Genomic DNA, 26,563 nt, shown 5'->3' on the forward strand with positions numbered 1-26,563 from the left:
CCTCAATGGAGGTTAAAACACGAAGGTACACTTGGTCCTGTCCAGTTTCTTGCTGCTGCCTCCTGTCATGTGCCACATTCTCCTGCAAGAAAGAGGGAAGTGAGTCACTGAGTGTTCTGCAGTATGTTTGGGTGAGAAGCCATCGTGGTTGAAGAGCTGTGAATGAGCGCAAGGCTTGCAACAATGCCAAGTGTGTAAGAGTGAGGTGAAGCATATGAATGTTAGGGGTCAGTATTTATTGACAGAATTATTGGTAGATGGGTGATGGAGGATTAGTGAATTAGGCAATAGATGAGGTGAATGGTGCAGTTGGTAGTTTTTTTTACTCATTCATGGGATGTGGGTTTACTGGCTAAGCCAGCATTTTATTGCCCATTCCTAATTGCCCTTCAGAAGGTGGTTGTGAGCTGCCTTCTTGAACCACTGCAGTCCCTGTGGCATGGGTACACCCACAGCTCTGTTAGGAAAGGAGTTCCAGGATTTTGACCCAGCGACAGTGAAGGAACAGTGATATATTTCTAAGACAGAATGGTGAGTGGCTTGGAGGGGAACATCCTGGTGGTGGTGTTCCCATGTATCTGCTACCCTTGTCCTTTTAGATGCTAGTGGTCATGGGTTTTGGAAGGTGCTGCCTAAGGAACTTGGTGAGTTCCTGCAGTGCATCTTGTAGATGGTACACAATGCTGCTACTGTGCATCAGTGGTGGAGGAAGTGAATGTTCGTGGATGGAGTTCCAATCAAGTGGGCTGCCTTGTCCTGAATGCTGTCAAGCTCCTTGAGTGTTGTTGGAGTTGCACTCATCCAAGCAAGTGGGGAGCATTCCACCACACTCCTGACTTGTGTTTTGTAGATGGTGGACAGGCTTTGGGGAGTCGGGAGGTGAGTACTCACCGCAGGATTTCTAGTCTCTGACCTGCTCTTGTAGCCATAGGATTTATATGGCTAGTCCAGTTCAGTTTCTGATCAATGGTAGCCCCCAGGTTGTTGACGGTGGGGGATTCAGCGATGGTAATATCATTGACTGTCAAGGGGCGCTGGGTAGATTCTCTCTTGTTGGAGATGGTCATTGCCTGGCACTTGTGTGGTGCAAATGTTACTTGCCGTTTGTCAGCCCAAGCCTGGATATTGTTCAGGTCTTGCTGCATTTGGACATATTGTATTTAAAGGTGAGCTCATGCACCTTGATATTTCATGTCAGATCATAGAACTTTTTCTTGCATCTTAATCTGTGTTCTTGGGATAACACACCTGGCACTAGCTTCAACTGCTGCTTCTTCCCATTGTCACCTGAGCATATGTCTGGAGGTAAGCTTGTGGACATAGGATGTCTCTCCTTCTCTCCACTTCTTACATCAACACTTTCAGTGTTTTGTCAGAAACTTTGGCGATTGCTTTCTCTCAACCTAAGCTATTCGTCAAAGTATCACAAAAACAGATTCCAATTTCAAAGCACTTTTTGCAGCCACAATCTACCTTCCCTTTGAGAGGTGCAGGCTGCCTTTCAACACCACATGTTACTCATGTAATTGAGACCATAAGAAACAGGAGCAATAGTAGGCCATTTGGCCCCCCAAGCCTGCTCCGCCTTCGGTAAGATCATGGCTGCTGATCTGTTTGTGTGGTGGAACAGCATTGGTAGCACTGGCAGGACGCAGTAATCATTTTAAAACAGGCAGCACCAAGTTAACCTGGTTAGCTCGCCACAGGTTGATAGAGCACCAAAATCTCCACACCCATTTTGTGGGTGTTTATCCAATTTAACCTCCACACGTTTTCCAGCATGGGGCACTAGACAATAATTAGGATTGGGAAATGCTCTCTCATTTCCAAACATCAGGAGATTGATACCCAATTGCAGCATCCCTAGATCCCCATAAATTAGCACTCTGAGAACTAGCAATGATCATTATCACTATCATTACTGCCTCAGTGTAGAGCTTGAGATGGTGAGGGGTCATTGAGTGTACTTTCACATCAGAGGCTGTGATGAACCAGATTGATGTGTTATGGAGGGATTCCTTTATTAGTGTCTGAGTCAGTGTAATAATCCAATAGTGACTGGTGATGGTTAATAATACACTAACAAACCATTGACAATCCAGATTAAATTAGGCTGTGATGGATCAAAGTAGTATGTTGTGGAGCACAATGTTGGTGAACTGTTTACAATCTTTCAGTATTAGTTATGCTACTTGTATTTAATCTATTTTTAATAAAGCAGGAATTGTTGAAAATATACAACAGAGCTGACAGCACCTATAAGTATTTAATTCAGTTAATGCTTCATCAGACTGAATATGTTTCGGTTTGACATTATTTTTGTTTTTTCAGGTCTATTGCGATATTTTATTTAATTGTTTCAGTGGGTGGAACATTAAAGGTCAGGATTGTGGAACTTTGTTGATGTCCTGGGTTTTAGAAAATGTTACAAACCAATCATTGCTCCCTAGTGTTCAGTGAGTCGATGACTGTCTGATGTGCTGGAGATTCCGATAATCCAAGAGAAGATCCCAGCTTCATCCCCCTTGTCCAGCTGTGTTAACTGATCTCTGCTGGGATAATGGGAATGCCATAACTGATCTCCATGTCCTGGTAAAGAAACAACTTGCATTTATATAGCACCTTTCACCACTTCAGGAACCCCCCCCTCCCCCCACGCCACCGCACCTCCACCCCCCCCCCCCCCCCCCCACCCCCCCCCCCCCTCCCCGCCCCAAAGTACCTTACAGCCAATGAAGTACTTTTGAAGTGTAGTCACTGTTGCACAGGAAGGTAATGCAGGAGTCATTTTGAGCACAGCAAGATTCCATTTATAGAGGCAAGTGACCTCAGCACCAAAATGGACTTGGGGGTATTAAAGCTACTGCTGTAAAAAAGAAAGATTTGCATTCATATAGCAACTTTCATGATCTCAGGATGTCCAAAGCACTGTGCAGTCAATAAACTTGTTGGAAAGTAGGAGAACTGGCAGTCAGTTTATTCACAGCAATGAAAGAGAATGATCAGATCGCTTGTCTGAGTCATGTTGGCCAGGACACCAAGGAGAACTACACTGCTCTTTCCCAAAACGGTGCAATGAGATCTTTCACGTCTTCATGACAAGTTAGTCAGTGCCTCGGTTTAACAATTGATCTGAAAGACAGCACCTCCAACAGTGCAGCATTCTCTCATTTTGTCAGGATTATATGTTCATATCTCTAGATCGGGGCTTCAACCCATAACCTTTTGCCTTACCCAGTGAGCCCCAGTGCTGTATGGCACTGAGGACAATGTAGCATGTCTATTAATTCCTTAGATGAAACTCAGCAGAGGTCAGTATAGAAGGGAACCTTCTGACCCAGAAGGGAAAGTGCAACCACTGAGCCAAGGATGATAGACTTTTGAAGGTGGAGTGCCCAGACTGAATGCAGTATTTTACATCTGGCCTTGCCAATCATCCACAATTATACTTTTCCTCAACTCAGTTCTGAGCTAGTGTGACACCAGAGCATAAACCTGTTCTCATCTGCCACTAATTGACATCTCAATCAAAGAGTAGTGGAAAATGACAGGATCTGGTGCAGGGCCAGCACTGCCAGCAATTTGAATCCCTGACATTCCCTCCCAACGAGGAGCTGGAAGTCACACTCCAACCTTTCAATGCAAAAACTATCTCTGAGAAGAACAACCACTTATTGGACCATAGCTCAACCAGAGTCAGCAAGTTTAGGAGAGGGCGGGGGAACCAGCAAATCCAATAATGCATGTTTTCTGTGACTTCCAAGTATAAAAACCCAAAGTAATGCTCTTTAATTACAGCATCCTTAAACTGCTGTTGAATAAAGGCCAAAGGTTATTATTAAATTCATTCTCAGGGTGTGGGAATTATTAATACCCATCCTTGGTTGCCCATGAGAAGATGCTAAGCTTTGGTACAATTCAGTGCATTGCTGGGCAACTGCAATGCATGTTAAGTCAATCATATGGATGTGGGTCTGGAGTCACATATGGGCCAGACAGGTTAAGGCTAGTAGGTTTTCTTCCCTAAAGGACCTCAGTAAACTGGTTGAGGTTTTACAACAATCTGACCGTTTCAGCAGGATTCATGTACAATTGTTGGACAATCATTAAAACACTTCCTTTCATTCTAGAGCCTGGTAATGAGAACCATCTGCAGTGAGCTGTCATCAGGCATTTCGGAATTGCGTGGCCTTCCTCAACATTACCTGTTGGTCGAGCTCTTCATGGAGACAGATGATTGCAATTTTGGATCACTCACAGTGCGGCATAAGGAAGACACTCCCTGCTTCAAAAACTGCTCAGAGTTAAAGAGGCGACCCAGACTTCAGAGTTAAGGAGGAGTACCAAACTCAGAGTTAGAGGGGAGGCTGAGAGCTCAGAGTTAGAAGGGGAGTCCCACTGCTCAGTCTGCCTGACCACAGCTTCAGTCTCTGAATCTAAAGTAGACTTTGACGTGCGTTATTTAAGAAGGACCCATCTCTGATGTCCAGGGGCTGTGGAGCAGAAGTGAAAGTGTAGCTTCTGTCTGATGTCACTCTCAGGGCAGTGCAGTCCATCCAGCCAAGAGTTGGTTTCATGCTTTAAGATCTGAAAATTTTGAGTTATTCTTTATTTTGCTGCAGAATCCAAGATGAATAGTAATTATCCCAGGTCACTGATAGACAGGAGACCAATGAATGCCCCTAACTGCATGCAAATAGGTATGCCTCTACCCTCTGATCCATCCACACATCAACATCTACCCCATGGGGACAGTGTAACACATGTCCCATTTCTGGTCTATCCAACCAGCTTGGAGTCAACCTATTATGATAGTTATGGTAGCATGTTTCCCTACATGCCCTTCCACGGGCACTTTGGTGTCTATGACTGTCCCTTTGAGCCAGCCTTTATTCAAAAGAGAAATGAGAGGGAGAGGCAGAGGGTTAAATGTGTGAACGAGGGTTATGCCAGACTCCGCGATCACCTCCCAGAGGCAATGTCGGAGAAACGTTTGAGCAAAGTGGAGACCTTGAGAGCAGCCATCAGGTACATCAAGTACCTACAGGATTTACTCAGCCACAGCCCTGACAGCTCCCCGCAGTTAAGGGAAGAGCCCCAGAAGGACAATAAGGCTCACGATTCTCCTGTCTCCAAGCAGGACTGTAACAGTGACGGGGAATCGAAAAGCTCCTCACCATACTGCGAGTCAGAGGTTTCCACCTCCGAGCGAAGCTGACGGTGTGGCTTTCAAGAAATAAACTTTCGTAGCAATATCTCATCAGTTCTGCAAATCATCAGAGAGCAATTCGTGAAGCTTCCATGATTATTTTACTACACAAGACAACAGTTATAATAAATAAAAATACTTAAAACATGGTACTGTTTCTGTGATTGACACAGACTTGTCAATATTGGATTTGAATGAAAACTATGGGTGAAGAACAATACCCCAGGGGAATTGCGGGATTAACAGGATACAGACTTGGAAATTGGGATAAAGAGGGATGCTGTGGGATTAACAGGATACAAACTGAGAAACCGGGATAAACATAGAAACTGGGATTAACAAGATACAGGAACGGAAACCGGGATAAACAGGGACATTATGGGATTAACAGAATACAGACTGGGAAACCGGGATAAACAGGGAAACTGTGGGATAACAGGGTACAGACTGGGAGACCAGGAATAAACAGGGAGACTGTGGGATTAACAAAATACAGACTGGAAAACAGGGATAAACAGGAAGACATTGGGGTTAACAGGATACAGACTGGGAAACCGGGATAAATGGGGAAAATGTGGGATTAACAGGATACAAACTGGGAAACCGGGATAAATGGGGAAACTGTGGGATTAACAGGATACAGACTGGGAAACTGGGATAAACTGGGAAATTGTGGAAATAACAGGATACAGATTGGGAAACCAGGATTAACAGGGTACAGACTAGGAAACTAGGATAAATGCAGAAACTGTGGGATTAACAGAATACAGACTAACGAGCTATGGGATTAACAACAAATACATTAAGGAACTATAAAATGAATGGAACACACATTAAGGATTGATGGATAAGTAGCGAATAGGGAGAGGAGAGGAGGACATATAGATTGACACATTAAATACAACTGGCTGCTTGTAGATACCTGCCCTTGGCTCCCCACATTCATTGAACAGGAAAGGTTATCAGAGCAAGGGGATCTGCACTGGACTCCTGCAATTTCTCAGCCCTCATAAGAACTACATTGGCAAAATCTTTGGGGAAAAAAAACAGAAATGATTGAGAATGCAGGAGGAAACTGGCAAATTCTTACTGTTCATGAAAGGAGAATGGGTCAGAGTTCCCCAGCTCTGATCTTTGTGGGTGGAATCAAGGAGCTTTTTGGAAAACAAAACTCTGGCAATCATCTTTGAAAGGTGTTTGAGAGTATTTCAGTTAATGACAGCTTTGTCCTGTGTCTTTAAAAACAGCTTCAAAGGGAATGCAAACAGGGAGCTTCAAAAGCGGGAGACCATCAACCTTTCAAGGAGATACATCACCCACAAGAGCTCAGAAAGCCTATGTCACTGGCATGTGATATCCTTGCATTTTGTGTAGGTGAATATGGACAGACAGCAAAGTTCATAATTAAACAATGTCAAGGTTAGATCTTTGCCACAAGGAATGCACATGAACAGAAGGTCCCAAGTTCATCTCCCAGTCTGTGCTTATTTAGCTGTTAACAGCAAGCTACCATCAGGGGTGCTGCAGTCAAGGATTCCACAGCCAGTTACCACTCAGGCCAACACAACACTGTTAATGTATAGACACTACAATCAGTTTCCACTGAGGTGAAAATGACTGCCCTTGGCATCAAGAAATCTTCAACCAGGTGTGGCCCTAGTATGATTGAAGTTAATGTCAATCAGGCTGAAAATTCTTCAGTGATTGAAATCATACCCAATGTACCCTCTGATATTTGATTCTAAGCCTTGGTGACCTGTTTATGTGTGTGGATCCTTTAAATTTCCCTGGGGTGGGGCGGGGGGTCTGCTGCATGTGCTGTAACTTAAAGAGACTGACTTGTGTGCAACCTATGCATGAATTTTCAGGTTGCTGTGCAGCCACATGGCTTGGAGGGAATATCGGTCATACGTGGCACAAAGGAAGATGGTTGTGGTTGTTGGAGGCCAATCAGCTCAGTCCCAGGTCATCTCTGCAAGGGTTCCTCAGGATAATGTCCTAGGCCCAACCATCTTCAGCTGATGCATCAAAATAAAGCTTCCCTTCATCTTAAGGTCAAAAGTCAAAATGTTTGCTGAGGATTGTAGTATTCCGTTCCATTCACAATCAGATAATGAATACTGATCAGATAATGAACATAAGAAATTGGAGTTGACCTTATGCACATCGAGCCTGCTCCATGGTGCATTATAATTACGGCTGATCTGCCTCAACACCACTTTCCCACATGCTCCCCATATTCCTCAATTCTCTGAGACCAAAAATCCGTCTATCCCAGCTTTGAATATATTCAACAATGGAGCACCCACAACCTCTGTGGTACAGAATTCCAAAGATTCACAATCCTCTGAGTGAAGAAATTCCTCCGTATCTCAGTCTTACATCACCGACCCCTTATCCTGAGACTGTGCCCCCATATGAAGAAGTCTTGGGTCAAATTCAGCAAGACCCAGACAACATTCACACTTGTATTGATGTGGCAAGTATATTAGCTCCATACAAGTGTCAGGCAATGAACATTTCCAACAAGAGAAAGGCTGACTACCTGCCCATCACATTCAATGCCCTCACCATTGCCAAAACCCCCAATATCAACAGTTTGAGGATCACGATTGACCAGAAACTCAACTGACCCAGCCATATAAACATTGTGGCTACTGGAGTAGGTCAGAGGCTGGTTACTTTGTGGTAAGTGGTTCACTCTTTACTCTCCAAAGCTTCACCACCACTTGTGTATGCCACAAGTCTGACTGAGTACAGATTGGGCCACTACAGCCAGGGCATTACAAGGGACACTTCAGTCAGTTTACATCAGGAGCAATGCAGACTTTAACAGCTGACAATAATACAACCAAGGTGTCAGAATGGGCACTAATTCCATTTAGGGTAACTGCAGTACGTTAACACTAAATAACTAGAGACAGGGTATCGCTATGGACACAAAAGCCAGTTAGCATTAGGGAACTACAGCCGTGCTTTTACTTGAGACCCTACAACCGTTTACAGTAAGGGGCAATACAACCAGTTACCACTTGAAGCAATACATTCAGGTTGCGAAAGTCACTAAGTTCAGTAACCATTATGGGAACTACAGCCAAATACAGATACCTTTGCAGGCATTACAACAAGTGACCATTAGGGGCAGCACAACCAGCGACCACAAGCAACATCACAGTCAGTTACTGCTAGGGATACTACAGATAGTGTAGTGAGCACAACAGTCACTTATTACTAAGGGCACGATAACCAGGTTACCACTAGATGTATTACAGTAAGCTATTGTATAAGACACTACAAGCAGTTAAAACCAGGGAAGGTACAACCAACAAACTGCTAGGAAAATTACTGCCAGTTACCATTAGGGGCAATACAGCCAGTTATCACTCAGGATGCTAAAGCCTTTAGGGGGCAGTACAATCAGTTACCATTATAGGAACTATAGCCAGGTACCACTCGGGACAACACATATGGTTAACACAGTGGTACTACAGCCAATTAGCAGTGGGAACACTACAGCCGGTTACCACTGGAGACACTACAAATCATACCACCAGGAGCACTACAGCCAAGTCAATGCAGTCAATTACCAATAGGGCTACACAACTAGTTATTAGTTACCACTAGAGGCATTGCAGTCAGTAATGCTAGGGGCACAATAACTAGTGTGCCAGTCGGCACTACAGTCGTTAACTTGAGGGACTTCTTACCGTTAGGGGTGCTACAGTCAATTACCATTCAAGGTACCATAGCTAGCTACCATAAGGGGCACCATAGCCAGTTCCACTACTGGATCCACAGCCAGTTAGCATTAAGGGCATTATAGTTAGATTAGTTAGATACCATTAGTATTCTAACCTAATCATACACCTGTTCCAACACTGCTGCAAGTGGTTGTAGTGTGTACTATCTCCAGGATGAACTGCAGCAACTCAGCCAGGAGGCTGAGGAGGGATCAACAATCAGTTTTGGCCAGGGGACAACAGACAGTTACCGCAATGGGCACCACAACCATTAATCCTAGTGGTATAACAGCTAGTTACTGTTAGGGCCACTACTGTCAGAATCTATTAGGGGCACTAGAGTAACATTATGGGGGCTACAGTTAGGGCATCACTCGGAATATAGCTGGGTTAGTTATGGCACTGCATCTGTTTTACTGGTAGTGGCAGGGTACTGCTAAGAGAATTACCACCAGGGCAGGGCAGTCAGTTACCATTGAGGCACTACTGCCAATGTTCCATTAGTGGTACTAGAACAAGGATATTGCAAGGAGCAATATAGACAAGGTACTGTGAGAGGCAGTACAGCCAGGGTACCATTATTGGCCCCTTCAAAAGGAAGGCACCACTAATATACCAATAGTTAAATCATCTATTCAACATTGTTCAACAAGGAATCAAGAGGAGAGGAGGAGGCAGGATAGTTAAACCTTGCACTCCTTTTGATCAGTTGAATGTGTACTGGGGACATGGGAACACCAGCACCTTCAAGGTCTGATCTGAGGCAGAATAATAAAACAGGTTCTGCTCCAAGGCTGTGTGAATAGATACTCTGCTGCCCTCTGATGTGAATGACTAGTTGCTACACCTATTTATCTCCCTCCTTACATCACAAGCTGTTAGAAGAATGAAAAAGAATGTCATATTTAACTGGCATATTTTACATCCTCAAGACAGCCCAAAGAATTTCACAGCCAATGAGGTACTTTTAATGTACAATGTTTCTTGTTTTGTCAGCCCACGCAGCAGTCAATTTGCGCACAGCAAGGTCCAAAAAACTGGAATGAGATAAATCTCTTTTAGTGATGTTACTTAAGGGACAAATGTTAGTCGGGGCATCGGGGAGATTTGCCCCTGGTCTTCTTTGAAATAGTCCTGTGGGATCACTTACACCCAATTGGGAGGGAAGACTTGGTATAATGGATATCTCTGGAGGTCAGGTTCAAGTTTCTTCATTTCCATTGCTTTCAATCTTTCTTTTTCCTATTCCTCTATTTGCAATTCATGCTTTTTCATTTCCATTTCTTTTGCTAATTCAAGTTTTTTCTTAATTTTTCTATCTCAAGCTGCTTCATTCGCAACTGAATTTTGCTAACTCTAGTTGTCATAGACCCATTTCAGCTTTCTCTCCTTTTAATTTTAAATGCTTTGTAATTGCCTTAATCATATCCTTACAAGGCCCTAATTTTATTTCCACCTTCAATTTATCTGCTAACTCTCTTAGTCAAGGATTTCAAAAATCTACTGTTACACTTTCTGTGCCTAGAAAAGTCTTAGCAACAGTCAAAGCCTGGGCAAGGACCAGGACATGGGGAGGTGAACAAGGAGAGGTCCCACAAGAGCATCCCTGGCAGGGACAAAGACAGGGATCAGAAAGAGGTTGCAGAAGTCAATTTAAAAGAAAGAACAGAGCAACATGTTTCAAGTTAAAGAGGGAGCTGTGAGGAGCAGACTTGAAATGAAGTGGGCTTGAGAGAAGCCCTGAAGTTCCATGAGGTCAGCTGAGGACTGTAGGGGCAAAGGTACCACTTTGGAGCAGTGGTGTTCTGCTTGGCACGGCCGAAGATCTGAAACTGTGCTTGGAAGATAAAGCTTGAGTGTACTCAGAGATCCAGGAGAAAGGAATCTCAGAAGGCCAGATTAAAACCCAGGAGGTGGACCCCTGATGAAGCCGACCGAGCAGGCGAAACATTTGGAGAGAATTCCAAGGCAAGTCCTTCAAATGTGGAGTTCTTCCCTCATGAGAAAGGCAGAGTTTCAGTGAGACCGACAGATTCACGGTGTGACAAGCCTTTGGGTGGGTTGTTGAGAAACCCATAGAATCTGCTTTGGGTGCATCCATCATTTACTTTGGAGTGTGATGTGTCTGTCTACAGTTCACCAGTTGGTCCATGTGTACTGCATACTTACCCTGAATATTAGAGTGTAAGATAGATATTGTAAATTGTTTTATCTTTCAGAATTTGTATGTGTCTGTAAAGATACAGCTGCAGTGAAGGAATATTGGGAAAACTGAATCATTTTCTTGCTGGAATTGAGATCTTTCCAACCTTTTCTTCTGGTGTAAAATAGTTCATTTTTTCTTGTTTAATAAATGTTTTATTCTTTGTGTTACAAGTTCATCAGTGGACTCCTATGAATCTGTTCAGTATCTTACCTCCTTGGTTTACTAAAAGAAAATAAAAGTTAGAATAAAAGCCAGGTTTCACCCTGGGATGTGACTTGTCAGGTATTAACAGCAACTGGGATTATAACAAAGTGAGGTTTGCCCAGGATCAAAAATCCTTTAGTTTAAGTGGGGTTTGAGGATCCTTAAAGAAATGAGTATGAGGTGCTGGGAGTAGGAACAGGGTTTGCTGTGAAGTATATTGTACTGGGTGGAATTTAAAAATGGCTTTAGCTGTTGCTAAGACTTCTGGGTGCAGAAAGTGTAACAATAGATTATTTGAAATCCTTGACTAAGAGAGATAGCAGATAAATTGAAGGTATAAAAAATATCAGGATCTCGTAAGGATACGATTAATGTAATTACACAGCATTTAGAAGTAAAAGGAGAGAAAGCTGAAATGGGCCTATCACAGCTAGAGTTAGCAAAATTCAGTTGCAAATGAAGCAACTTGAGATAAAAAAATGATGAAAAAACTTGAATTAGCAAAAGAAATGGAAATGAAAAATCATGAATTGCAAGTAGAGCAATAGGAAAAAGAAAGATTGAAAGCAATGGAAATGAAGAAACTTCAACCTGACCTCAAGAGACAGAAATTAGCAAAGAAGGAAGGAAATAAGGAAAGAGATAGAGTGTTTCAAAGAGAGAAAGGCAGCATTAACTGGCTAGAAAAAAGCTTAAGGTACAGGGGGAAAGAATAGCTAGTAGTTCGGATGACAAATCAATTTTTAATATAATGAAGAGCCTTCACCCAGTGCCTAAGTTTAAAGAGGTGGGAGTTGAAAATTATTTCACCTCATTTGAAAAGATAGCTATGAGGTTGAAGTGGCCAAATGATGCTTTGGACCTTAATGTTACAAAGTGTCCTGACAGGTACAGCTATGAATGTGTACACTAGCCTGTCAGAAAAGTGATTTGCAAACAATTCTTATGGCACAGCCGATGGTAAATGCTGAGATGTTCAAATCCCAAAGGGAAACTTGAAACAACTACCACAACTTGTTTTGCAATTTGAATAAATTTCAAGATGCGTGCCTTGAATTCAGTAGTAATAAGATCACCAAGTCTTATGGGTTTTTCAAAACTAGATTAAATATTTATTAATAAGGGAAATTATTTTAAACACATACATAGATCTACAAATTACTACTATGATAACTCCTAAATCTCCTACTTAATCTGACTCCCAGTTGCACTTTCATTAAAGCAACAGTAAGACATAGATTTTAAAAGACCCAGGCAAGGTGACACACAATGCCCTGAACCAGTCAAATTCAAAGTGAGTTTTCTTAACTTCAGTTCTTTGAGGACAGCAGCTTGAGGCATAGATGCTGAAGGCTTTTCACACTTGTTAGATCTTAAAATGCCTACCCTTACAGTCTTCGCTCTTTTATACATATTTTCCCCTTTGAATGCAAATACCCATTGTTTCACACTACCTTTGGACGTTACCTTTCTGATCATAAAAATGTAGCATCGTACCCATTTTACCAGTAATCTTTGGAAAAAATAAATACTGTTTCTAAACTTCACCTGGCTAAGTGACACATTTTACTCCTCCTTTGAACCAATTTAGCCTGGTTTATTTAAAAATGCAAATGTCCTTTTATACCTGTTTCTAAACTACCCCCATGTTTACCATGTTTACATCAAAGCCTTCAGACCAGCTGCCTTTAATCCAATTAAGCCTCTCTCTTTTCTAACACACACACACATACATAGACACAGATACCATAATTTTACATTAAATTCCAATAATATTATTAGAATCATTATATCTTCCTGACACCCCCTCCTTATTAAAAAATGTATCATCATAATTTAAAAAGATGGCTTCATTTTTATTAACCCATCTTATACCATCTCCTATACTTATACTTTCGCTATTATATTACCAGATGCATGCATTAACATAACAATATATATACTAACCCTTTGTATCAACAGAAATTATTTCAGTTCGGTGTCCAGGTTTTAAACATCCAATTTTCCCCATAATCTTCAACCCTTGATAATGCATCTGCAATCAGATTCCCTCATCCTGCTACAAGTATAATCTGTAGATTAAATGGTTGCAGTAATAAACTCCATCTGAGTAGCCTTGCACTTCTGCCTCAAAATTTGTCCAGAAACTTTAAAGGATTGAGGTCTGTATAAAAATTGTTTCTGATGAATTGTTTGCAACATAAATCTCAAAATGCTGCAACGCTAACACCAAACCCAAAGTCTCATTTTCAATCATTGAATATCTTCTCTGTTGTACATTCAACTTCAGTGAAAAACACCCTATCGGATTTCAATTCCATTTTCATCTCCCTGTAACAGTACGGCCCCAATGCCTATATCGCTTGTGAAAATGGCCAACTTAAATTTCTTGGTGTAATTGGGTAATGCCAACACTGGTGTTGCAGCTAATACAGTTTTCAAACTATCAAATGCCTTCTGACCATCCGGTGTCCATTGAAGCTTCTTGTTCTTTTTTAATAATTCAGTCAGTGGAGCAACCACACTGCTAAAATTTGGTACAAATTTCCAATAAAACCCACTCAAGCCCATTTATGTGACTGAAAAAGCTTTTCCAAATTACTTTGAAATTTGCCTGGAAGGTAACTAAATTTTCAAGTACCTCCTCATTATCCAGTTTGATTAGAGGGAAACCAATTTCAGAATCCTGCATTTCTATTTCTTCTTCATTATCCACCACTACTAATACCCCATTTTTGTCTTCTTCCCTGTCAAAGTACTTTTTAAGCATATTTACATGACCTACCCTCTATTTCTTTCTTCTTTCTGGAGTATTTATTAAACACTCAATTTCTTTTCAACCCTGTAAGGCCCACTAAACTTTATCTTTAACAAGTCACACAGAACTGGTAACAGAACTAACACTTTCTCCCCAGCAACAAAACTATGAGCTGTAGCTGTCTTGTCTGCTTTCACTTTCATCACTTGCTGTGATATCTTTAAATGTTCCCTAACCAATTCACATACTCTATGTGAATCTCTCTCTGAAGTTTGATACATAATCCAGGGCAGTAGTTTCTGAATTTTGACCCACCAATTTCTCATGAATCATTTTCAGTTGTCCTCTCACCTTATGACCATAAACTAGTTCAAAAGGACTGAAACCAGTCAATGCATTAGCAGTGTTCCTAATAGAAAATAACAAGAATGGAATTCCCCTGTCCCAAGCCTGTGGATAATTCTGACTATATGCTTTCATCATAGTTTTTAGAGTTTGATGCCATCTTTTCAAAACCCCTTGTGACTCAGGATGGCAACCTGTTGACTTCAAGTGTTTTATTCCCAAACTGTTCATTACTTCTTTAAACAGGTGTGACTTGAAAGTTGAACCCTGATCTGATTGTATTTCCTCAGGTAAACCACATTTTGTGAAAAGTTTAGTTAACTCTTCCACAATTCTCTTTGTTGTAATATTTCTCAAAGGTATTGCTTTAGGAAACACGGTACGCATCCATCATTGTCAGTAAGCACTGATTTCCACTTTTAGTCTTCGGGAGGGGTCCTGCATAATCAATCAGGACTCTAGTAAAAGGTTCTTCAAATGCTGGAATGGGAATTAAAGGTGCGGGCTTAATCACTGCTTGTGGTTTCCCTATCACCTGACATGTGTGACATGTTCCACAAGATTTGACTACATCCCTATGCAATCCAGGCCAATAAAATGTTTTTGTATCTTTGCCTGTGTCTTTCTAATTCCTAAATGTCCCCCTGTTGGAATTTCATGAGCTATCCTCAGAATATAATTTCTTTATCCAAATGGAAGTACAATCTGCTGCTCGTCCCTCCAGCTTCCATTTGCTGAAGCATGATAAGGCCTTCATTTTCTCATTAAAACATTACCCTTAAGGTAATAACGTTCTGGAATACATTTTGTCTCTGTTTGAGTAAGCTGTCTGATATAAATATTTTATTTGCAAATCTTTTTTCTTTAACTCCACTAACCTCCTTGAGTTAAACACTTCAACTGAATTGCCCTCTGTTCTTTCTTCCTGAACAATCTTATCAAACACAGTGTTAACTAATTGGATTTCCACAACTTCTCCCTGCCTTTGAACTTCCTGTTCTTCTTGTTCCAGCCTATGAGCTTGTGATCTCATTATCATGCAATTTAGAAACAATCCAGGATGCTCTCTCTGCAATCTTCTGTTGAAAACACTTCTACAGGCTGCTCAACTGCCATAGGCATCACCCACATTTGTGATCCAGCTATACCCAGAATAAATTGAACCCCTGTAATGGGCAATTTTTCCACTACTCCAACAATCACCTCATCTACTTTCCACTTTCTCTTTAAATTTACCTTCCACAATGGAATAGGGTTAGCATCTCCATGAACCCCACTTATTACCATCTGTTCCTGCAATACTCCCTCTGAACAATAAATGTCACTATCCCACAGCATTAAGGATTGACTAGCCCCTGTGTCTCTTAAAATTTTAACAACTTTATCTACTCCATTCTGTACACATAGAAAGACTTTCCCTTCACACACAAAATCTCTAAACTTTTCTGCAACCTGCTCCTCCAAATTATCTTGGGTAAATTGTGAGCATGTTCCCACTTCTTTACCTATCACTGATTCTCCCTGTTTTACCTGGTTGGCAGACAGTAAACATAGAGTAGAAATAAACGGGTCTTTTTACGAATGGCAGGCAGTGACTAGTGGGGTACTGCAGGGATCAGTGCTGGGACCCCAGCTATTCACAATATATGTTAATGATTAAGATGAGGGAACTCAATGTAATATCTCCAAATTTGCAGATAACACAAAGCTGGGTGGGAGGGTGAGCTCTGATGAGGATGCAGAGATGCTTCAGTGTGATTTGGACAAGCTGAGTGAGTGGACAAATGCATAGCAGATGCAGCATAATGGGGATAAATGTGAGGTTATCCACTTTAGTAGCAAAAACAGGAAGGCAGATTATTACCTGAATGGTGATAAATTGAGAGAGGAGAATGTGCAACGAGACCTGGGTGTCCTCGTACACCAGTCACTGAAGGTAAGCATGCAGGTGCAGCAGGTGGTAAAGAAGGCAAATGGTATGTTGACCTTCATAGCGAGAAGATTCGAGTACAGGAGCAAGGACGTCTTGCTGCAATTATACAGGGCCTTGGTGAGACCACACCTGGAATATTGTGTGCAGTTTTGGTCTCCTTATCTGAGGAAACATGTTCTTGCTATAGAGGGAGTGCTGTGAAGGTTGACCAGATTGATTCCTGGGGTGGCAGGATTGACATATGAGGAGAGATTGAGTCGGTTAGGATTATATTCACTGGAGTTCAGGAGAATGAGGTGGGAATCCATAGGAACCTATAAAATTCTAACAGGACTAGACAGGGTAGCTGCAGGAAGGATGTTCCCGATGGTGGGGGAGTCCAGAACCAGGGGTCACAGTCTGAGGATACGGGGCAGACCATTTAGGACTGAGATGAGGAGAAATTTCTTTGCCCAGAGAGTGGTGAGCCTGTGGAATTCATTACCACAGAAAGTAGTTGAGGCCAAAACATTGTATGTATTCAAGAAGGAGTTAGATATAGCTGTTTGGGTGAAAGATATCAAAGGATATAGGGAGAAAGCAGGAGCAGGCTATTAAGTTGGATGATCAGCCATGATCATAATGAATGGTGGAGCAGGCTCAAAGGGCTGAATGGCCTACTCCTGCTCCCATTTTCTATGTTTCTATATTTCTATGTTACCTGTACACAAACTACTGGTCTTTCTTGTGCCTGAACCTCAGAACCCACAGTACTTGTACTTCCAGAACTTTTATGCACCCCTATAATTCCAACAGATTTTCCCTGCAATTTTCAGCACACAGATTTCATATGTCCAACTTTATTACAATGAAAACACCTCAATTTTCAAATGCCGCTTCTACCCCCAGCACCTTCCTTTTTATTCTGAGAAAAAAACTTCCTGCGAATTTCCACCTACTCTTTCTCTTGCCTGACTACCCACCTTCCTTTCACCTTCCCACCTTCTATCCTTTACTGATTTAAAATGGTGGCGGGAAAAATGTTTAGCTCTATGAACTAACTCATAATCATCAGCTATCTCTGCTGCTTGTATCACCGTTTGAACCCTCTGTTCCTCCACTTGAGTTCTCACTACCAAAGGGATTTCATCTTTAAATTCTTCCAAAAGAATTACCCCTCTAAGAGCTGCATATGTTGTTTTTATCTTTAATGCCCACATCCATCGGTCAAATTTATTTTGTTTTGCACTTTCAAACTCAATATAGGTTTGCCCAGGCTGATTCCTCATATTCATAAATTCCTGCCTGTATGCCTCAAGAACCAACTCATATGCACTCAAAATAACCTATTTTTTTAACCACATCATGGTTCACCAACATTTCTTCTGACAGTGAAGCATAAATCTCATGTTCTCTACCCACCAACCTGGATTGTAACAACAATGTCCAGTTTTCATGTGGCCGTTTCATCTGTTTGGCTATCTTCTCAAATTAAATAAAGGAAGCATCCACATTCTTTACTCAAACTTTGGAAAAGCTTGTACAAATTTAAGCATCTCCCCACTGGGTTTTAGGTTAAAGGTTTTCCCCTCATCAGGACTTTCCTCAGCATCTGATGTCTCCTTTTTAACATCCAGCTTTTCAAGCCAATGTTCTCTGTCACTTTCCTTAATTCTCTCTTCCAATCCTAACTTTTCTCTGGAGATCAAGTTTTCGCATTTCCATTTCTTTTCAAAATAATATCTCTTTTTTCCTTTCCTTTTCTGCTGCCTCTAGCTTCAGTTTTTTCATTTCCAATTCTTTTTCCCTTTCAATTGCCTCCAATTCAAGTTTTCTCAGTTCTTTTCTTTGTTCAAATTCAAGCCTTTTCATTTCTAACTGAAGTCCCAATACCTCCAGCTGCGACTCACTAGCATCAGGTATCACTTCCAACTTTAAATGTTGTGCTATACCTTCAGCTTTCTTCACCCCTGCAGGTAACCCTCATTGTAATTTATCTGCCAATTCCATTAACTTAACTTTAGTTACTTTTTGTAAACAAGTCAAAGTTACAATTTCAACTCCCAGACAAACCTGAGCATCTGCCAAAGCCACATTGCAGTCTCACCACTTCAAAAAAACCTCACACCAACTCCTGAATTCAAAGTGCTTCTCATACTCATAACCTTAAGATTCACTAACTCCAACCCAATCAAAGAATTTCAAATATCTCCCACCAAGAGCCCCCAACTATGTTATGGCATAGCCGATGGTAAATGCAGAGAAGTTCAAATCCCAAAGGGAAACTTGAAAACAACTACCACAACTTGTTTTGCAATTTGTTTAAATTTCAAGGTGCATGCCTTGAGTTCAGTAATAATAAAACTACCAAGTCTTATGGGTTTTTCCAAAACTAGACTAAATATTTATTAATAAGAGAAATGATTTTAAGCACATACATAGATCTACAAATTGCTACCATGATAACTCTTAATTTCCTACTTAATCTGACTACCAGTTGTACTTTCGTTAAAGCAACGGTAAGACGCATAGATTTTAAAAGACCCAGGCAAGGTGACTCATGATGCCCTGAACAAGTCGAATTCAAAGTGAGTTTTCTTAACTTCAGTTCTTTGAAGACAGCAACTTGAGGCATAGATGCTGAAGGCCTTTCACACTTGTTAGATCTTAAAATGCCTTCCCTTACACATAGTCTTCGCTCCTTTGTACACATTTTCCCCTTTGAATGCAAATACCAATTGTTTCACTACCTTTGGACTTTATCTTTCTCATCATAAAAACGTAGCATGGTTCCCATTTTACCAGTAACCTTTGGGAAAAATAAATACTGTTTCTAAATTTCACCTGGCTAGGTGACACATTTCACCCCTCCTTTGAACCAATCTAGTCTGGTTTATTTAAAAATACAAATGTCCTTTTACACCTATGTTTCTAAACTTCCCCCATGTTTACAATATTTACATCAAAGCCTTCAGACCAGCTGCCTTTAATCCAATTAAGTCTCTTTCTGTCTTACACACACATGCACATATACACACACACATACACACACACACACACACACACATATCAAAATTTTGCAGTAAATTCCAATAACATTGTGAGAATTATTCTATCTTCCTGACACTATGAGGTGGTTAAAAGGGCAATAGTCTATGTTCACGAGTTTGTCCCTGAAGCATACCAGTTGAAATTTTGGACTTTAAAGAAAAGGTTAAATGAAATATTTGTAGAGTTTGCCAGGGGAAAATAAATTTGCGGGATCAGTGGTTTCATTCGTTAAAGTTGGAAAACAATTTTAAGAACATGAGCGAAATTATGATTATGGAAGAATTCCAAAATAGCATTCCAGTTACCATTATTTAAGTACACTTCAAGGGAACAATTTTCCCCCAGTTGGGGGGGAAGTGTGGGACCAGGCGTAGGCAGACGTGCCTCCGATCAGTTCCCCCAGTTGGGGGCGTGCCTTCATTTTAAGTCGGCAGACCAATTAAGGCCTGCCCAGCGTGATGTCCACCAGGAAGTGCTATGTGTTTCCTGTGCAGGCGGAGGGGGGTGGATTTCCCTCAGCCGGGAGTGTGCTCTTTCGCGCATGCACACAAAACAGCACATTGTTCTCCCTGAGGCTAAGTGCTGCCTCAGGGAGATCGGCTCTGAATTAAAATTTGCAATAAAAATGATAAAAAAAATTTCCCTGACATATCTCCTCATGTGACACAATCACATGAGTTGGATCATGTCCATAACTTTAACTGAAACCATTATGAAAAATTTAAATACCCTCATGAAATCTCATCCCGCCTGTGGATGAGTTTTCATTGCTTTTCTGAAGCCCGTCAGGGCTCCCAGCTTGCCCACCAACATTAAGGCTGGATATGCAGGTCCATTAATGATCTTAATTAGTTTCTCAATGGCCTCAATAGACTGTTGACATGTCGGTGGGTGAGCAGCTGACTCAGCTGCGCCCATGCCGACCTGAAAATGGCAATGACGCGGGGTGACATTGGGAGTTCCACCTGAATTCATCCCGCATCATTTTACGTATCGGTGAGCAGGCCCCACCTCCCCTCGCCGACCGGTAGATCCTGCCCTAAATATCAAAGATCCAAGAAGCCGCAGTTTTGGCTGATACTTATGATATTTCACACAGACAATTACATGTGGGGGTAATGGTTATATGGGGAATCAACAGAGAAACTGGAGGAACACGAAAGAGTCTAACCTTATGGAGAAGGAGGAAGATGTTCCAGTCAAGAGAATTGATAGTGTGGAGATAAAAGGAGTGAAAATAAACTGATGTGCTTTTATTGCCATAAGATAGGGCATCTCAAAGCCCCATTGTTGGAAGCTGAACAGTAAAGCAGTGGCAGTAGTAGGAATGTTTAAGGGATCCTCAGAAAAGGCTGTACCAGAAAAGGAAATGGGCTTTAAAAGCATAGCAATGGTACAAGTGAAACGTGTTCCCTCAGAACCTACTAGGAAGGAGGATATGGCCCAGGGTAGTCCAGAGAATTCTTCCTGAACTACTGTTAAAGACAGTCAGGCCACTCATGGTTCTGGATGTTTTGCCTCAAAGGGAAAAGTGTTCCCTTACACCTCCAACAAAATAAGTAAACAAATTCAAATTTTAAAAGACACTGGGACAAATCAGTCATTGATGGTGGCTGCTGATGCCATTTTTGTTGCTGGTAGTTTGAAGAAAAAGGTATTAATAGGAGATATTAATGGAATTTCTAAACCTGTTCCTTTCTGTAAAGTAAATTTATGAAGTAACTTAGGAAACTGAATATATTCCTAGGCCACCTAATGAAGGACAGATTTTACTCTGAATAATGATTTGGCTAGGAGAGACAGGAACATGGCAACAATTGTATTGTTTCATCATGCTGACCTCAACAAACTCCAAAAAATGACTGTGGCCAAATACAAGAAGCTTATTGCTGATAACGAGCATTTGAAGGAAAACCTGATCAGTATGGAGAACCAACATTCATGCACGACAGATGAGTTTGCTAATGAAAATCGAGTATTGATGAGAACAATTGAATGTCAGTCACAGGAAGCAGAACCCTTGACTGAGGACCTAGAATGTCTAAATGATAAGCTTGTAGAATGAAATTCAACAAAGGTAGAGCTTCAGTTAAAACTTCATGAATTTCAAGCAGCAGAAGTCTCTATGAAGCATTATGAAAAATGCTTTGAACAGGAAAAGTAATTGCTGGTGAATCAGAACAGTCTGTTGAATGCAGAATTAAAAACCAAAATGAATGAATTGTTAGAACTTCGTTGTGAAAGGAGGAATGAGATTTTTGAACTCCAATAAAATTTAGAGAACCAAAGAATGAGATGTATGGTGTGGAAAAGCAGACCCAGAACTTGAAAGCAGATAAGGAAAATTTTAAGAAACAGATTGATGATCTAATGAGTGAATTGAAGAAGTCTAAAGAGCATCCAATAACCATGGAAGAAAGCTTCCAAAATGAACTGAATACCCATATGAAGTTGTTAACCTTGTATATGGGTTCTGCAGATAATTCTGAAACCAAGACAACTGAACTCACCAGAGTAGTTGCTGAACTGAATAAAAAATTAACAAACTTAGAAAAGAACTGGAAAATGAGAGAGCAAACAAATACTTGGATAACATTGCGAAAGAAGCAGGAATAAAAGTTTTGTTTTGAAATGTCAAAGGGAAGAATATGAACATGTAGAAGGCTGTGGAACAACACTTGGATAAACTAGAAAATGATTTGAGTGAAGAGGAGAAAAGTCCCGTAAGACCATAAGACATAGGAGCAGAGATTAGGCCAATCGGCCCATCGAGTCTGCTCCGCCATTCAGTCATGGCTGATAAGTTTCTCAACCCCATTCTCCCACCTTCTCCCCGTAACCTTTGATCCCCTTACCAATCAAGAACCTATCTATCTGTCTTAAATACACTCAATGATCCTGCCTTCACAGCCTTCTGTGGCAATGAATTCCCTCGGTGCAAGTATATTTATTTTGGTGATGATCAAAACAATGAAAAAAAGAAAATCTGTTATGGAAGAGATGAATGGGGAGAATAATTTTGAAGTCAATTGTCAATCAGCCTTATGCGGTACATGTTGCGAATGTAAAGTCATGTTTCCATTAAGAGAGGAGAAGAGTAAGAAAAATCCCTTGTTCTTCTGTATTAAAGTTGAGGAACCTAGGCAAAAATAATTTTTATAACATAAATATGGACGCATGTCAATCCTATTTGATGATTATCAATCATATTTGCCGAGTGGATGATCCAACTGAAGTCTTCAGCATCACCGATGCCAGTCTTCAGCCAATGCGATTCACTCCACGTGATATCAAGGAATTGCTGAAAACACTGGATACTATAAAGGCCTGGACAATATCCCAGCAATAGTCTGAAGGCTTGTTCTCCAGAACTTGCTGCATGCCTAGCCAAGGTGTTTCAGTACAGCTACAATACGGGCATCTACCCAACAATGTGGAAAGTCGCCCAGATATATCCTGCACACAAAAAGTAGGACAAATCCAAAGCAGTCAATTACCTCCCCATCAGTTTAGTCTCAATCATCAGCAAATTGTCGGAACAGCGTATCTGCAATGCACAAATGCCAGGCAGTGGCCATCTCCAACAAGAGAGAACCCAACCATCGCCCCTTGACATTCAAGTGCATTACCATCACTGAATCCTCTACAATCAACATCCTGGGGATTACCATTGACAAGAAATTGAACTGGACTAGCTAGCTAGGAATTAGAGACAGTTTAAGTAAGTTATATTGGTATTTGTGGGTGTTAGGAATGAGTTTTAGCTTTAAAGTTTAATTTTGATTTGTATTTCTGTATCTGTGTGTTAGAAGGGTCAAATTGAGTTTTAGTTTCACTTTAAACAGGTGCTTGCATTTCTAATGAGATTTTTATAAATTAAATTGTTAAACAAACACAAGGGTAGAAGAATTGAACTGTTGCCTAGCAACAGGGATCCAGAAAGGCAGGTCCCCCCCACAGATCCACATAGAAAAAGAAAAACAGCCGTTTGGTTTTGGAAGCTGTTGGAGTTCAGTTGGCTAAAAATTGCTGCCAGGAGAGACTGGAGCAAAGAGGACAGATAGCCTGTCCCAAGCTAAAGAAAAATCCCAAAAATTGAGGGGAGTGGAAAAGGGGAAAGTCCAAATAAGGACACCTAGTCAAAGGAAGGACAGGAACCTAAAAAAGGTCCTATTAATGAAGTTAAGAGTGAGGGGCAGAGAGAAAGGCTCCAAGCTTCAGATTTAAAGAGACAAAAGCTACAGAAAGCAGATTTAAAGTGAGAAAACTTGCAAGAGGCAAGAAGGTCCACAGAGACAACTGAAGGTCCATAACCCTTTGCTATGGGCATGTGAAGTAGTAGTAGTACTGTTGACAGCTGAGATGGTGAGCGAGTACATGGAAGACATCTTGGATGCATGTGGTGACCTGGGGAAAAGGAACATCAGAATGAGAGTTTGAAACTCTTGTGGAAGGCACCTGAGAAAGCATCAGTTTGGGAGAAGATTCCAAGGCGAGTTCTTGGAGAGTGGAGATTGGTAACCCTCGTATGAAAGACGGATTTCAGTAAGACTGGTTAGTTCATGGTAACAAACATTTGGAGGGAGTTGAGGAGAGATCCACAGCATCTGGTTGAGGTGGCATCTGTCACTTAGTTTCAGAGTGTGGTGTGTCTGACCACAGGGTGCCCATTGGTACATGGACTGTATATTTACTGTAGACATTAGAGAATAAGATAGCTTTTGTAACTTGTGTTATCCTTACAAATCTGTATACATCTATTGAGTTATAGTTGTGAGTGAAGGATAATTGTAATATAGTTCATCTTTTCTTGTTGAATAAATGTTTTATTCTTTTGTTAAAAGGTCGTCAGATGACTCCTGTGACTCTGTTCAGTAGCCACACTCCACCTATCTAAACAAACAAATAAAAGTTAGGACCTATCAAACTGGGTTTCACTCTGGCATCAGGCTTGTCCAGGGATAACCTCAGCTGGGATCCTTTACAATATAAATACTATGGCTACAAGAGCAGGTCAGAGGCTAGGAATCCTGTGGCAAGTAACTCACCTCTTGACTCCACAAAGCCTGTCCACCATCTACAAGGCACAAGTCAGAAGTGTGATGGAATACTCTCCACTTGCCTGGATGAGTGCAGCTCCGACAACACTCAAGAAGCTCGACACCATCCAGGACAATGCAGCCCACTTGATTGGCAGCACATCTACAAACATTCACTCACTTCACCACCAACGGAGAGTGGCAGCAGTGTTCACCATCTATAAGATACACTGCAGGAATTCACCAAGACTCCTTAGACAGCACCTTCCAAACCCATGACCGCTACCATCTAGAAAGACAAGGGCAACAAATGGGAATGGCACAACCTGGAAGTTCCCCTCCAAGTCACTCACCATCCTGACTTGGAAATATACTGCCATTCCTTCACTGTTGCTGGGTCAAAATCCTGGAACTCCCTTCCTAACAGCACTGTGGGTGTACTTGCACCACATGGACTGCAGCGGTTCAAGAAGGCAGCTCACAACCACATTCTCAAGGGAAATTAGGAATGGGCAATAAATCCTGGCCTAGTCAGCAAAGCCCACATCGCAAGAATTAATTTAAAAAATTTGAAGAGCAAAAGACCACTGGAGTATTGGTTCACAGTCACACCAGCAAGGTTGAAAATCCTACTACAAATAGAAATACAAATTGGTCAATATGTTGCTAAAGAAAACTTTAATGTATCTTCACTACTTTTGGTAGACCTTAAAAGGATTATAGCCAAAAAAAACATGTAATTGTTGGTGTTCAAAGAAAGTGTGTCAGAGAAAAGGCAGATTCTGAGTTATGATAATTCTATGGTGCTCAAATTCTGCTAATCTTACTTATTACAGGTATTGATTTATGTTTTGATTAAAGCTTTGTAATTGTATAAAATGACATGTAATTGTGAAACAAAACGAAAGGATTATCTGTCTAGTAAGTAATAAGCTACTTGTCAGGAGTTTATCATGTTAAGCTCTTGTAAAGAAAGTGTAAAGCCATTGTAAAGAAACCTTCAGTGAAGCTTTCTTTCCTCAGAGGGAAAGATGTGTTATGAAACGCAAATGCTTAATTTGATTTAAAGTTGAAGATTGGGAACTCCAGTCCCCCATGGGCCTCAGGCCTTCTGCGCATGCGCTATCCAGGAAGTAGCCACACATGCACAGTTGGTGTCTTTTATCAAGTAAGGCCAGGAACCAGCCCTGCATGCCCGCTCAGACGAAAGGAAGAACAAATGGTGCAAAAAGCAGGTCAGGTGACCTGGACCAGAGCACCATTACTGAGGAAGGTGTCCTAAGGAGCAGGACACTGGGAGGCAAACAGGGAGAGGCCCCAGAAGAATGTCCCAGGCAGGGACAAAGACAGGAATCAGAAAGAGGTCACAGAAGTCAAGCTAAAAGTTAGGAACTGAGCAATAGGCTTCAAGTTAAAAAGGGAGCTGCGAGTAGCAGACTTGAAGTAAAGTGGACTTGAGAGAAGCCCTGAAGTCCCGAGAGGTCAGCTGAAGGTTGGTGACTCCATGCTGAGGACCATAGGGGCAAAGGTGCCCCTTTGCAGCAGTGGTGTTCTGGTGGCATGGCCAAAGATCTGAAATCGCTCTTGGAAGGTGAATCTTGAATGTACTCAGAGATCCAGGGGAAAGGAATCTCAGAAGGCCAGATTGAAACCCTGGAGGTGGATCCTTGTTGAAGCCGTCAGAGTGGGGGCAACATTTGGAGAGAATTCTAAGGTGAGTTCTTCAAATGTGAAACCTTGTGAGAAAGACGAGGGCGGAATAAAAAGGAGAATGGGACAGCACACTCCCCTGGAAATCACGTTAATGTGAAGCCAGTTGCTTCCACGCCAACCAGCCCGATGCAATAAAGCATTGCAGGGCTTATTAACAAGGGCTGAGTGGGACTTCTGCCCCTCATTCAGGTGGAAGCCCCACCGTCTGGAGCTGCCAGCCAATCCGATCACTTCTGGCAGCACCAGGAAGGCATTAGTGGCAACTGCTGGGACTGCAGCTGAAGAGAGGAGCTCAAGGCCTAGGATCTCCGAAGCAGGTAAGTCCAGGGTCTTGGGCCATTAGGGTTTGGGAGTGTTAGAGAGGAGTGGCTGAGGGGGGAGGAGGG

The 26,563-nt window shown here is 41.6% G+C and overlaps 2 protein-coding genes across 2 annotated transcripts in view; both read left to right on the forward strand.

Moving 5' to 3' along the window:
• Positions 1-4,344, forward strand: part of tmem9 (transmembrane protein 9) — a 113,258-nt gene extending 108,914 nt beyond the window's left edge. Inside the window, exon 5 of the mRNA XM_041195392.1 lies at positions 4,131-4,344. Within this exon, the coding sequence (XP_041051326.1) occupies positions 4,131-4,334 (204 nt within the window). The 3' untranslated portion in view covers positions 4,335-4,344. The remainder of the gene's footprint in view (positions 1-4,130) is intronic.
• A 277-nt stretch (positions 4,345-4,621) lies between these two features.
• LOC121282037 (achaete-scute homolog 5-like) lies at positions 4,622-5,321 on the forward strand. Its single transcript, XM_041195394.1, has one exon. The coding sequence runs from the start codon at positions 4,631-4,633 to the stop codon at positions 5,216-5,218; it is 588 nt and encodes a 195-aa protein (XP_041051328.1). The 5' UTR covers positions 4,622-4,630; the 3' UTR covers positions 5,219-5,321.
• The last annotated feature ends 21,242 nt before the right edge of the window (positions 5,322-26,563 follow it).

The sequence above is a fragment of the Carcharodon carcharias genome, chromosome 9, assembly GCF_017639515.1.
Source record: "Carcharodon carcharias isolate sCarCar2 chromosome 9, sCarCar2.pri, whole genome shotgun sequence".
Classification (NCBI taxonomy): Eukaryota; Metazoa; Chordata; class Chondrichthyes; order Lamniformes; family Lamnidae; genus Carcharodon; species Carcharodon carcharias.